General features: G+C 40.0%; 1 protein-coding gene across 11 annotated transcripts in view; it reads right to left on the reverse strand.

The window, feature by feature from the left end:
- Lrrc7 (leucine rich repeat containing 7) overlaps positions 1 to 14,894 on the reverse strand; it is a 486,713-nt gene that overhangs the window by 119,027 nt on the left and 352,792 nt on the right. For all 11 annotated transcript variants that reach the window (XM_063258479.1, XM_063258496.1, XM_063258477.1 and 8 more), the window contains 3 exons: positions 12,939 to 13,013; positions 6,499 to 6,643; positions 1,575 to 1,647 (listed from right to left, as the gene is read on the reverse strand). In XM_063258479.1, coding sequence (XP_063114549.1) covers positions 1,575 to 1,647; positions 6,499 to 6,643; positions 12,939 to 13,013 — 293 coding nt within the window. The remainder of the gene's footprint in view (positions 1 to 1,574; positions 1,648 to 6,498; positions 6,644 to 12,938; positions 13,014 to 14,894) is intronic.

Below are 14,894 nucleotides of genomic sequence, written 5' to 3' on the forward strand. Positions count from 1 at the left end.
GAGCTCAGGAGACACATATCCCCAGTGTCAGTCATGCGCTGAAACTAGACTCCAGAAAAAGCCGAAAATGAAAAGTTCATTAAGAGACCAACAGCTTGGCCGGAAATCACCAGTCCACTGACAAATGCTCATTCTCAGGCTGGCCAAAGTCAAGGTTCCACTGCCTCCTGAAAAAGCAACTTAGCCTACTTTTAGGTTATCCAGCCTCTTTATTTCACCTTCAAGGAACGAAGGTCTTTAGTTTGTAGGAGAGATGTGAACATAGTTTCAACACCCCAATCATTACCTAAGTGGATGTAAAGGGAGTTGAGTTCTGTTGCCCATGAGAACTGACTCAATGAAGAAAGATGAGTGTTTATGAATACAGGTTAGAAGATTCTTTTTACAAAAGCATCAGATGGGTAAGAACAGTTACTCTTGTGTATCCCAAAAGAAAGTAATGTTCTCTGTACTCCACACTGAAAAAATACAGAAGAAACTGTAGCCAGAAAGTAATGGTGTGGGTATTGTGATAGTGAAAACGGTTGAGACTTGCATTACTCTTGAGAGTTTGAATATTTGAGTTGAATTTTGCAAAGCTATCCTACTCTTAAAAAGTGAAGCTGTCCCAATAAAAAGCCATTTGATGACACCACAAGGGTTATGGTAGAGGGAAGGTTAGGGAGCCATCGATTTCACTGGTGATTTTAGCCTTGATTTCAGTGGTGACCACTCTGACTTTTATCCTATGCCAAGACCTGTTAGATTCAAGACTTTAACTAGGTGCAGTCTTTTTCTGTTAGTTATACTTAATAAAGCTGTTTTATAGAAAGAAATGACTCTTTCTCTTCCCAATCGGATAAATATTTATAATTCTTCATACCGAGAGGAGGGCCAAGGTCCTGATAAAATGGACACAGAATTTCGGGATGAAGCCAGGTTGCATTGATTGGTCACTTCACATGGATTGTCAACATAGAGGCACTTCAGTGAAATATTGAGGAAAACATATAGAAGAACTATAACCAAATGCTAAGAGCAATTCTGAGCTAAAAATAAACTGCTGTAGATAAAGGGAGCAGGTCAACCCGTAAGAGATATCAGACTTTTGTCTTGAAAATGCTGGCTAACCAAATACTTTTCTTTTTTTAGATTCTAAAAATACACTATATATATATATATATATATATATATATATATATAATAGTATGATGGCAAAGATGGCAAAGCCTTAGAAAAATCAATTTGATTTTTCAAGAAATACTTGGATAAATTTAGAACTGCCACTCAGTCAAAATATCAATACTAGATAGAAAATATCACCAAGAGTATAATTGAAATTTTGCATAGTTGCCTTACTTGTGAAAGATTTACAGTTGGCGATTTCTCATAATTTTCTATTATTGGATGCCAATGCAATATTCAGATATGAAATTACATAAGATATATTAATACAACTGCATATAACTGAGTAAAATGCAGTCTAAAATAAGCTGTCCTGTGAACAAAAAGTAGAAAGTGTTTTGAAGTAGAAAACAATATATCCTTTCTTTTTGGGTTTGCGTAGTTGACAGAAAGGACACACTGGCACTTACTTTCCGATTGTATTGGGCAGCATTGTAAGTTGATTGTCATCTACTTTTAGAGTAGTCAGCTTTTTCAACAGTCCTAAAATAGAGAAGAAAGCTTATTAATACACAAGAGCAGGTTTAGCACAGGGACTGTCACATACGAGAAATCAGAGGAATCCCTTGTGATGAATGCTTGTCATGCTAATTGGTTGCCTTCTGGTTATATAAACCCATGTACTAATACAACATTTGTGTGGAATCTGGTTTTGGTTTTTTTTTTTTTTTTGGTAAAAAATGCACTCACATCGGTGGAAATTCATGAACATCAATGTAGATGTCACCAAAACTAAGCATTCCATGTGCACATGTGTTATCACAAATGCTACTTCATTTCCTTTTGCATTTTTCAGAAAAGGGACCAGGTGAAATTTTCAAACCAGCTGTGATTTAATATTTAATTGACTCCTAAGCACTAACAGCTAACATTCCTGTTGTGATGCAGATTGGAAACAAAGCTGAATTAAGCCTAACAACCAAGGAATGAATACTAAGGTATTGCAATGTGGTGCTTGTAATTATGGACTTGGAAAATTACAACACATGACCTCATATTCTTTTTGGTGGCATAAATCTTTAACTTGGATCAGCATAACACATGGGAACTTGCAGTTTTTAATATAGCAAGTAGACCCTGCCAAGCATCGAAGATACAACTATTTATCTTTTACTATCTGATTTATGCCTGCAATACCTTTATGGCTTGCTCCTTTTCCAAGGTCTAAATGAGTAACAGCCACACAGTAATTGAACAGCAGTTGCATTTGGCATGATCAGCTCCTCATCCTGCCAAACACAACCTATCAGATCAATACATCTAAGCAACCAAAATCCAAGGGTAGAGCATTAACATTAGGTTAGTTTGCTTTATATTGGAACTGCATTTATATTTACTATATTTGTAATATACTACATTTATATGTGATACTATGGTACATTTATATATTATTGTGTCCTGCAAAAACATATATTTTAAAAAAGTATATTTAGTTTCATGGTCAAATATGCTTTGAGAAATGTCAAATGAAACAAAATTGTACAGCTTTCTGTCATGAAGTTTCTTGAGAACATTTTAATATACTCATGGAACACTGTGACTCTCCAAAGTTATTATTAAAAGTGTATGTGTACACGTGTACTTGCAGAGTGTCATTAAAAGCTGGTACTAAGGGGAACATGTTTGGAGGTCATGCCTGCCCCGTCTCAAGCATTTTGAAGACAAGGCAAGATTGAGCCACAAAAATCCCTGAAGTTAAGCTGTCACGGTGCTTCACATTTCAGTAAACTTGTTTCCGAATCTCTGCTCCAGTGGAGAGAAACGTTATCACATTTGAACCGCTGTGGGAAAAAAATCTACAACATCCAGAGCTTAATACATCAGCTGAAAAGCACAGCACCTGGGAAAGAGGGCGATTTGCACAACACCAGTTTAGCGCTGAGGTTTGAATTCCCACGGCTGTATTCATCTATGTTCAAGAGATGTTTGAATCATTTTGGCTCTAGTGTGTATGTCTGAATACCAACTTTGGAAACAGAAAAGAACACCTGAGCTTATTTATCAGTTGTAGATGGAAAATAGGGACTCTGAGTGACAGCAACCTGGTATCTCTGACCAGAGAGACCACTGCTCCTGTACACCGGTGGATCTCGAAGAGGTTGGCCATCTCTGCTTCTGGAACAGGGTGACAATTTTTGCATAACTCGACTGCGAAAACCCCATGAAACCAGGTCACCAAGTGTCTGTAAGAAGGTCTTGCAGTCCCTGCTACCTGATAAAATCTCCAGGCAGGCTGGGGACCAAGGCGACAGATGTTTCTGAAGATTGGGGCGGTGACTCCTCCCAGAAGGTATGAAAGGTGAAGTGAGTTGGCCTAACTTGTGCCTGTGGAACTACAGGAAACTTGCTTAGTTATGAGGTGATGGATTTGCACTGGTAGGTCACTCAAAGGGATGGAAAAGTTTCAGCTGGAATCCAACTGTAGGATTAGACACCAGTGTCACATATATGGCTCATGGCTTCTTCGGTAACGGATCGTTCTTTGAGTGCACTGCGGTATCGTATCTGCTTGGATCCTCTTTTCCTCTACAAGAATCAAAGAAATTTCACCCTATTTATTCTCTCCACTTCTCTAATTCTCTACCTCTTTATCCTAAGTCCCCAAATAGGAAGTACTAAAGAAAAAAAAAGGAGGTCTACTACTATGCTCTAACTACTATTATAGAAAGACATGATTACCACTGATGCATTAAACATTAATATATTGTTATTAAAATAGCTAATATTTAAGTGGCATTTATGCATGTTAATAAGCTTTGAAGCAAACAGAGGTATAATCTAGGATTATAATAATTATTATGTTACTATAACAGCTAACAATATAAAGGCAGGGACTGCTCTAAGCAACCTTACACATAAGAATGAATTTATTCCTGAAACTAATACTATGAGGCAGATATTATTACTATCCACACTTAATAGAAGATGAGACTAAGATAGAAAGAATTTAAGTCATTAAGGTCATACAGCTGGTAAGATAGAAAAGCGAGTCTGAACTCAGGTTTTCTGTATACTCTTAGTCACTAAACAAGTAAGATGAATTATTTTGAGAGGTAAAAAGCCATGTTGCCTTGTACTGGGTTTCTCTGTTATCCGAAGAAGCACATTATTAAACTCCCTAGAAAAAGAAAAGACCACTTTTCACTGTCCTTGGATCCAGTCAAAGGGAAGGTTCTGTCCATGCAGGGTTTATTGTGAATCTGCTGCCCCATTCAAATACCCCCTGGCTGTAGAGGACTTGAACAGGTGTGATGGAAATCAAAATCTTATTTTGGTTGTTATTTCCTTTTATTAATGCTGTCCAACAGTGTTTATTAACACTGTTCCTATCTTTTGTGTTTTTAAATGTTGGTAGTCTATAGATGAACAGGGCTCAAATAAGCAAGGCAAGATGCACCTGGCCACTGGGGAGCATCGAATCACGCCGGGGTCACAGAACTCAGTTCTCCATGCCCATCCCTCTCAACCACGGAGAGGATTCTCTGAGGACAGCCAGCTGCTCCGCAGTTCTAACTGTGCAGTGTGCCAGAGCTGCAGGCGTCCATCCACTTACAACTTCCCCTGCAACCCCAAGGTCTAAGGCAAGCCCAGGAAGTCAGCTTCTGTGGTAGACTGGCTTTCTTCTTGGATGAACCGTCCTGTAACCAACGTGTTAAGCACATGGTACCACTTGCCTATTTGCATCTGTTTTGGGGCAGCCAAGAATTTCAGTCATGATTCTTAGTCTGCTCAGGAAGAGGTTTTCAACAAATATTTATGGCGCGGTAATAACACTTCACTATCTGCCAACCTTTAAAAAATTGGACTTCCTGCTGCTTTGCTGCACGTGTGCCTCATAACCAGAATATAGCTGACCTAAAAAATATCCCGTCTGAAATACTGATTCTTTCAGTGCAATACTTGTTGGGATCAATGGCCAATCATTTGATTTAGTCTTAAGTTTTTCATTTCTATAATTTTTTAAAGTTTTATTTATTTTTTCTCCTTTTCTATGAATGTTTCCATTCATCCCTTTCTCTTTCCTCCCACTGTACCTAGACACTGTAGCTTTAAGCACGGAGGTGACATTGGTAGATACACTCTGTCCTCTGGACATCTGAAGTTTTCTATCTGTTGGAAGTGGCATTGATTTGGGATTGAGTGGGGTGTAAAGTTGTGAACTTAGTCCTTCTGTCATCTTGACCAGAGAATGATCTTCCAGCTCTTTACATGATCTTTACAGCTCTCGTAACAACACAAATCTGTATTTTCTAGACTGGCCTGCATGCAAACTTCATCTAGGATATTTAATAAAAGCACAGATAAGAAGAGTCCTTGCAGACTTACTGGGTCCGAACTTTTAGAACCAGACCCTGGAAATAAGAAAAAAAATTTGAATAATTCTCTCAGGCAAGTCCTATCATTCAGCAAGTTGGAAAAATCAGTTTTCCCATATGCCATTATATAACTCAAAAGGTCTGCTAATCTAGAGAGAAGGTAGGCTATGATTTCGCTAAAATCGTGTTCTCTGTAAGTCTCGTAGAATGGTAAAAATGGAAGTGGTAATAACATGCTAAAAGAAAAATTGGGAAACTGCTTTATCTTGAAGTTTTTCTTCTCTCATGTTACGTAGGCTGTGACTTGTTAGAAGTTTTAAATCCCAGTACATAAGATGCATATATTCTGAGGAGGTAAAAGCTCTGTTCAAAAGTGATGGAACCCTTCTGATTGGGTCCCCTCAGAAGTAATATAAATAATATTAACAAGTTATCTACACAAAAGGTTTATATACTATTTAAATTTGTATTTCATAATTTTACTCATGTATACACTTCATTAACCAAAAATGTAGAGTGCTTATTATTAACAAATTTCTACCTTCAAGTATCTTAATAGGTTTTTAAGAAAATAATATAACCAATAAGATGTTTTATGTTTTTACTTTTTTATGTATTGCTAAATTATAACAATGCTACAAAGACACTGAGAATTAAATACAACAACATCCTGTGGACAGCAGTCATTGTAATCTATGCAAACATACAATTTCAAGTTACACTAAGTTATAGAACCATTAAAACAACATTTTTCAAGGTAAGAGACACAAACATTTAAAAAATATGTCAATTTAGGAGAACCATTTTAATATGAGTCTTCTTGAATTTGACAACTAGAGTTAACATTTCATTCAAACATATTTGTGAAATATTATTTCATGATATGGCATAATAGATGTATGATTTTATTTATATCAGGCAGATGGTATATTGCCTGTGTCTATAAACACACTATTCTGCCTCACAAGAGAAGGGTGTACTTGATGTAAACAGCCATGACAGGATACTGTATTCTCACCTATCGAGTCGGGCAGCTGCTGGAGCATATTGGATGACAGTAAGAGGTCTTCAAGAGCTTCACATCCAGAAATGTCCATGTCAACCGTTTCTATCCTGTTTTTTGACATATCGAGGTACACCAACATCTTTAACTTCCCTATAGACTTGATGACATCGGATAAACTCAGGGTTAGTTGACAAACTTTCAGAAGACATTTGAAAGAAACTACAATACTATAAAATTAATTTAAAAAGCAACTTCAGCCAGGTATGGTGGTGCACGCCTGTAATCCCAGTACTCAGGAGGCTGAGGCAGGAGGATCACTGAGTGTTCAAGGACAGCATGGGCTACATAGTGAGCTCAAGGCCAGCCTGGCTTGTACAGTACGACCCTATCTCAAAAGACAAAAACAACAAAAAACCCAAAATAAAAATAAACAATAACAACAAGACCAACAAAAATAAAGCAGAGCAACTCAAATCATGACAATAACCAGGGTCGCAAAGCATGTAGAAATGTTGTAGCCCTCATCTATCCCTCGTCAGGCTGCAAAATGGTACCTCCACTCGAGAAAACGGTTTGGCAGTTTTTGCAAGTGGTAAACACAGAGTTTCCATCTGACCTAGCAGTCCTTACCTGTAAATCTGAGAATGCACAGAGCAAACTTTACACAAATTGTCACAGCTGCAGGATTCAAAATAGCCCTACAACGGTCACAATTAAACAAGCATCTATGGATGAAGGGGTGGGTGCTGTCTCTCTATGTAATGCTAAATTATTCAGCACAAACAATGAAGTGCTGATACCAGTACAAAATGGCTGAGTCTTTCAAGATACCAGTATCATCTTGTATCACGTACTGTATGATTTTATTTCATTGAAATGTCCAGGGTAGGAAATGCATCGAGCACAGTGAGGTTACTGGGTGAGATGGGCATGGGAGTCACTGCTAATGCATTCAGAGTTTCTCTTAGAGGTGATTAAGACGTTTTAAGATGACATCTTGGGGATAGTTGTGCATCTATGTGAAGATGCTACAAATCACCGAGTTGGATATGGTATTCGAATTATGTCCAAGACAGCAGTGAAAAGATACACACCCATGCACCAGGGGAAATGCAACAATAATCTCAAAATGGTCACTGGCTAATAGCTAACTTGCTAACTACGGTTGCTACTGTGATAAAGCATATTGCTTCTTTAAAATTTAAATGCGTAAGAAAGGTTTCAAAGCGTAACCTGGGATTATCCTACCCATCCATCTGATTCAATGTTTTCTCATCTGCCCGTCCTTTCAGGTTTATTGTATATCAGCACCTGTGTCTCATGCTTGGAAACCAATCTGAGTGAGGCAGCTGAACATGGGGAGAAACCGTCATAATGATTGTTTTTATTTTTCCTTAGTGAGGAGCAGTAGTGAGAAAAACATGTTAATAAACACACAATCACAGGACTTGTGGATAGATAAGATCAAATGGATGTGGGGAAAGAGGCGAGCAGGGCTGCAGAGGTCTCGCAGACACTGCTTGTCAAGTAAGCAGGAAGTGGATGCGAGAACATGCACACACATCCACCAAGAAGTGTGAAAAGATGTCCCAAGCGACTGAAACTTGAGAGGATGCCGGGGTTCTAGAAGAAGCCAGCTGGTAAAAAAGGCTTTCTGCAGGGAGATGCGATCTGTCTGCACCAGTGAGGAAAGCCCCTCAGAACCGTGTAAAGTGGGCAATGACACGGAGGCATCTGTGCTGAGAGAAATAGCTGCAGAAAACTTCCAAAAAGATGATTCATGACTGGAGTCAAGGAGACCCATTAGTGATACCACACATCTGGCCCTCAGCACTGACAAGCAGCCTTGGAGAGAAAATATTTAGGGAAACCCCACAAATATTGGACACATACAAGCTTTCTTCTGTGCCATTATTCCCCAAGCAATGCAGTAGAACTTCAGTTTACAGCATTTACATTGGATTAGGCTTTATAAATAGCTGAGAGATGATTTGAAATATACAGTCCTATGCAAATATTACAGCCCTCCATATACGGGATTTGAGCAGCTGCAGGGTTTGGTTACCAGGGATGTGGGGGTGTCCTGGGAACCCATCTTCTGTGGTCAGCAAGGGACTAATGTAAGGAAGTAGTTTAGCTCCTTAGTAATTTAGTGCATAAGGCAGCGGTGAGGATGAAGAGGGGTGACGCTGAGAAAGGTTTGGGAGTTGGAAGGATGGGATTGCTAACTGGTTGCTAGGGACAGAGGAGGGATTAATTCGTATCTTGGATAATGAAGGCACAGTGACCACTTGACTCAGACACCAACTATAGGAGTTAGGTTAGGGCAAAAGTCTTCATTTCATTTTTCTTAGGGAATATTTTGCAAATAGATGCCCCACACAATGTGGTTGTTCAGTGGTTCATCTATTTGATCTACCTCATATATATATATATATATATATTAATTATTAATTAATTCAACAGAGTATAAACATTAGTTAATAGGCACACCTAAAGGTATACTGGATACTATGATATATATTAAAAATTAATCCTTTATAATTTTGTGACTCAAAATGTGTTCTGTAGATCAACCTCATTGACCTGGAAGCTTGTCCAAAAAACCACACTCAGGCCAATCTGGACCTTAACTGACTTTAAAGCTTAGCGTTTAAGTAATGCCACCTGTTGGATTCCTTGGACAACAAAGGTAAAGACAGAAGTATACAGTATGGTCTTTAACAGCAATGGGAAGGGAAGGAAGAAAGCTGGACAGACAAACTGGGCTGCGATGAAGTCCTGGGAAAACCCTCAGCCAACGCTTCAAAAAGCACTGACAACCTTGCCCAGGTCCTGAGTGCAGACCATGGGGCTGAGCCTCATCATCCTCCATGGATGGGTCACTGGATGGAGGTCTCCCTGAATGGGGTGATGACTCTGGAAGGTCTCTTCAAAAAGGGAAACCCCAAAGAGCATGGAGGGTGCAGGGGTTATTTCCAGAATCTGGGGAACAGAACATGTTTTTTTTTCCCCTGGGGGAGTTCACATCATAGCATCTGCTACAAGCAGCATTCCCAGCTAACCCCAGGAGTAAAGGGTAGAGCCAAAAGTGAGCTCACTCATATCAAACTGCAGACCTCAAAGCCTCTCCATTATAGAGGCCGCTCCTGACCCTCCATGGGGCACAGAGCTCTAGCCCGGCTGCTCCCTGTGTGTGCACGGGGTAGAAGGACAGTTGAGGTGGAGAGGAGTTGTTACACTAGGAGCAAACACAGAACTTGGAGAGCTGGCCCCATAGGCAGGGCTTCTCCAGCTATTTAGCAATATGTCACATGGGAAAAACTGTCACTTTACTACTGGTTTTCCACTCCATGGAACTATTATGTCACCTCAGCCCACTCTTAACTTTTGTTGAAAAATAAGAGAATGCTTTGTGTGTGTGTGTGTGTGTGTGTGTGTGTGTGTGTGTGTGTGTGTATTTCTCTCTTCTTTTATCATGAGAAAAATCTCTTTCATCCCTGGAGCTTCTTTGATTGCTATTTTGCTCTTTAGCACAGCTCAGTACTTTACAGTTTCCAACCTTTAGTTTCTGAGTTTTCTTGTTGGAAGCACAACAACACATTGGTGTCTATTTTTGAGTCTTAACCTTCACTTGCAAATTCTTTATAAGGGCATTAACACCCCAGGGTACAGGGCTCTGAGGCTCAATGCCTCAGGTCCTAGAGGATGCTGAAGGCTGCTCCATGTCCCTCTGGGACTTCGTAAGTGACTTAAGGACAGCAAGTGAAAGGAGTGGAAGTCACAAGTTGATGACGATACTGGAGTTTGTTTAAAAACCAATATAAAAGCAATGCGTGGTTTACTCATATTTTATTTGACTAGCCTTAGATAGATGGTCCTAAGAGAGCTACACCAAGGATGGAATATTTGACTGTTTCCTATTTGACTTCTCTGCTTTATGAAAAATCGAGTAGAGAATAATAGCCCTGGCCTCCAAAAGTATATTAACTTAACGTATGATATATGAACTCAGAGAAAAAAAGCAAACTTGCTTTTTTTGTCTTAAAATACTAAATATCTAAGATTAATCATTACATGAAATTGACAGACCTGGATTGAAATCCACATGCTGCTTGTCTAAATGGAAGTGTTGCCCAGTAATTTAAAAACAACTGTTTTCCAGTGCCAACACTGACAAAGCCATGGATATTTATGGCAGAGAGGTGTGAGGTATTCCACACAGGTCAGAGCAAAATGTCACATTCAAGCACACGGAATAAAGCAAGGGGTCTATTTAAAGCTTGAAGAATACATGAAGAATTTATAAAACGCCACATGAGGTACAATAAGCTTATTGAGGACTTGGGGGTGTGCGCTGATCTGCACAACTGGTGAGAACCTCGCTCTCACTGGCCTTCTTACGGGTTCTATGGAGACAGCACATTAAAGCACCCCCAAAGGAAGCTGCCCCGGGAGCAGGTTTGAGTCACAGCTCTGCCCCTTGCACTGGTTACTCGGAAGCTACTTTACAGGGTTGTTACGGGGCTTTGATGAGTCAGTATTTGTAGAACATCTAGGAGGTGCTTAGCTCACAGTAGGTGCTATGTGTTTTTGAATAAATACCCATGTTGAAGTGGCAGGTACAAACTTCAAAGGAGCTATACATTCTGACTCAGTCTCTGCACAGGGGATCAATAAATATCTTACCTATAATGCACCAGAATTTGTACAGTTGGTATTTACCCCATTATTCGTGGAAGATAAGTTCCACAACATTCTGCAGATGCTGAGAACTGCCGTTACTATCGGACCCTGTGCCCACTCTGTTCTATTCTATCCATAAATACTCATGGTAAAATTTATCAGTAAAGGATGAACAGCGATAGCTAGTAATAAACAGAATAATCACAACAATATTCTGTAGCAAAAGGTATTTAAAATCTGTAAATTACTTATTTCTGGAATTTTCTGTTTGGTATTTTGTACTATAGGTACCAGAAACTGAAAAGCAAAGCTTTAACTGGAGAAGGCTAACATACTTTCAATACGGCTTACATCGGAGTCTGCCGGGGAATCCAAATCTGACTCCATTGCTGTGTGTCACCCTTCAAACACATGTATTCCAAGTCATTGGACATGATGTAGTGTCAGGTTCACAGAGGTCTACCAGTAAACGAGTTCTGGATAAATCAGTAAGTCAAGGATGTGCGACTATTCTCTGTTTGTGATAATAGAAACACCTCCTTCTGATAGGAGAACAGAGTATTTTTTCCCTAATCTTCTTCCAGTTCTCCTTCTTCTTTCTGTGATCTCACACTTGGTCAAAGAGGGAGAGATCTTTTTTGTTCCAGTTATTGTCAAAATCATTTGAAGAAATATTTTAGGACAACTCAAAAGAAGAGCAAAATTGGCTTTGGGGACACATTCAAACCTCTGCGTTGGAGGGAGAATTGTTACACATATACCTGCTTGGATTCTCTAGCAAAAGACAGGAGTTTGGGGATGCAATGATTGGGAGACCTGTATCTGCTGTGTGTGTGTGTGTGTGTGTGTGTGTGTGTGTGTGTGCACGCGCATGTGCTGTGCATATGCTTATTTAAATTCATGAGCTATAAGTGGCAAGGAGCAGTGTTGTACAGAGAACTATTCTTTGACTAGATGGAAAGCACAGCAGAGTCCTGCTCTGTAAGTTAACAGGTCAGTTGTTCTGCAGAAGATGTAATTGCACTGCCCTTTGCTTGAGAACAGTATTCGCTAGTTCAATTTTTATAATTGTGTGCATGTGTATGTGTGTTTTACGTACTGGGAATTGAACACAGGACCTTTGCACTGAACTATACTTTTATCCCTTTTTTCATTTTGAGACAAGCAAGACTCAAATCTTCCTAAATCAGCCTTTTGAAATCTTCCTAAATCAGCCTTTTTAAATGCTGGGATTATAGGTGTGTACCACTGTCTTTGGCTTACAATGTCTGTTTCTAATGCTCTTTAATCCCTACCATTTCCAGACATTTAAGTGGGTCTCACTGGGCTTTGCCTAAACTGAGAAAGAGATTTCCATTTTGAGGAAGGACTAACAATGTGAACAGAAACTGTGGAGCAATTACCTACAAGAACACTTCCGATTTTGTAAAATAAAATTTGCCACTCTAGATTGCCTTTCTCTTTTAAAAACGTAACTGAATTTTTCAACATTTACCACATAGTGAGTGTGAAAAAAAGATGACAAATATATTCATGTGAGAATGAAAAAAAATCTTTCATACATTTTGTATACATTTAACATGCCATGAAAGATACATAAAACGTTCCAAAACAAATTAGTGAAAAATATTTGTTGATCAAACACTGCTAACAAGTGTTACTTTACTTTGAAATGCAAACCATGAGACTTTAGATTTAGTACTAGTTAATATCAACTATAGTTTGTGGCATGAATGTCAGACAACAAACATATCAACCGTACATACCCCAGGTAGCACTTGCAATGCGTTATTGTCCATCCACAGCTCCCTTAGATTTTGTATTTGATCCAGAACTTCAGGCTGAGACAGAGAAAGAAGAGAAGAAGATAAAATCAAATTAGGCTTTTCTTATTCTAGGTTCATATATTCTTGGATCTCAAGCTTTTATTTGGGAATCCAGTGTTAGTCCTCCTGGAAATGACAAGCCTAACAGACCCCCAACAAAACTGGGTGTCCTCAAGGTGGCCAATCCAGAATTATTTGGAATCAATCAAAACAACAATAATTCAAATTAATATCTATTATCCAGCTACCTTACTCTATTCCCTTAATGCTTTTCAATTATCCTGTGTATCATTCATTGTACTCTAATTATTCCATAAATTTCTCCCCCACCAAGAAGCCAAAGGAGGCCAGGGCATTACATCCCTCCATCCCACAGCACACGGGAGGACAGATAGACTCAGAGAAGAGTGGATGAGGGAAGAAAGACTCCATCCAGGTGTGACATGCCCTGTGTAATGAGACACTCATTCCCTAAGTGGGAGCCCTGCTCCTCCTCGCTCCCGGGCATCAGATACGAACTCTGTAGAGGTTTGGTACATTGCTTACAGCACCCCTTTGCTCCTGGGAGCAGCCTCTCTATGAATTTCTCTCTGGAAACGATTCCCTTCTGCCTTCGTCTATGTGATTCCTTTATGTATAGTCCTCTTTGCAGCTCTGTGGCACGAGCTAAGGTCTGAACTAGCAAGGGCACTGCATTTACCTGGCTGCAGGAATTAGTTCCCAGTTGGGAACATGACCCATTCTGAACGCACACAAGCAAGGGGAATATGACTGCGGTTGTGGCTGCGGAAGACTTCTGCTCTTTCCTGCTGGATTGGAAACTGAAAGCTCGAATCCAGAGAAATCTCAGGAGTGAGGGAAAGGGGAGAGACTTTCTGAGGAGGTGGGTTTCAAAGACCAGAGCTAAAGGAGGATTCCAGTGATACCATACCCTCGTGGAATGAAGTCATACTTGAAACCAGATGTTCTGTTCTGAAAGAATTATTACTTATTGAAACAATACAGTATAAATACAATTCGATGACATTTGGCACCTAATGAGGAAAGACAGTGCATGTTATAAAATACCCATGGAAAGGAACAGAATTTTATCAAAGTCACACTGAGAACATTGTAAACTGTGGACCAGTGGAGTTACACACATCCTTGAATCACTGAATTGGCCCGAGAGATCTATTTTGCAGACCGTTGCTGATTCATTTAGCAGTGGAGCCCAGCAGGATTCCCGGGAGAAATTCCTTTTACAACCTGGATAACAGTCTAAAGCTAGAGACACGGTATTCTGCTGTGGAATCAGAGACATGTGTGGGTAAGTTCAGGGGACTTTCTGTGCAGGAAATCTGCCTGGTGTCACTTGCAGGGAGCAGGCAATGGACTGTTTCACTTGTGTGCTAGGCCAGGCTGGGATAGAAAGTGTCAAGTCACATTTAGGAAACACGGCCTGCAATACACAGGCTTCGCAGCAGGGGGCTGGCTGGCCACAGGCAGGCCAGGTGGAAACCGCCACTTAGGTGGTGAAGTTTTCCCAAACCTTGGGCGTTCTGCAGGTGTAAGCAAAGAGTTACATACTGGGAAAGCGTAACAAAGCCTTATGATAGGACAGAGACCAATGTATAAGTTTAAAATAGTAAGCAGCGGAGATCAGGTTATGTCATGGAAACAAACACATCCTGAAATCTCAGTGGCTTGACATGACTTGCTTATACCCACTCCTGTGATGCACCGACCACACAATCCTGTGAGACCATCTTACCTAGACTTCCAGAAGAGTCAAAGAAGGGGGAAGGAGGAGAGGGCAGAACTCACCACCACTCCCAAAGATGATCTGTGCTGGGAGCGCCATGAATTGTTACGTGAATAGTCAGCCTGACTGCAAGGAGGGTGGGAAATATGGAG

The sequence above is a fragment of the Cavia porcellus genome, unplaced genomic scaffold (assembly GCF_034190915.1).
Source record: "Cavia porcellus strain 051 isolate PalLab524CR breed Dunkin Hartley unplaced genomic scaffold, mCavPor4.1 scaffold_1, whole genome shotgun sequence".
Taxonomy (NCBI): Eukaryota; Metazoa; Chordata; class Mammalia; order Rodentia; family Caviidae; genus Cavia; species Cavia porcellus.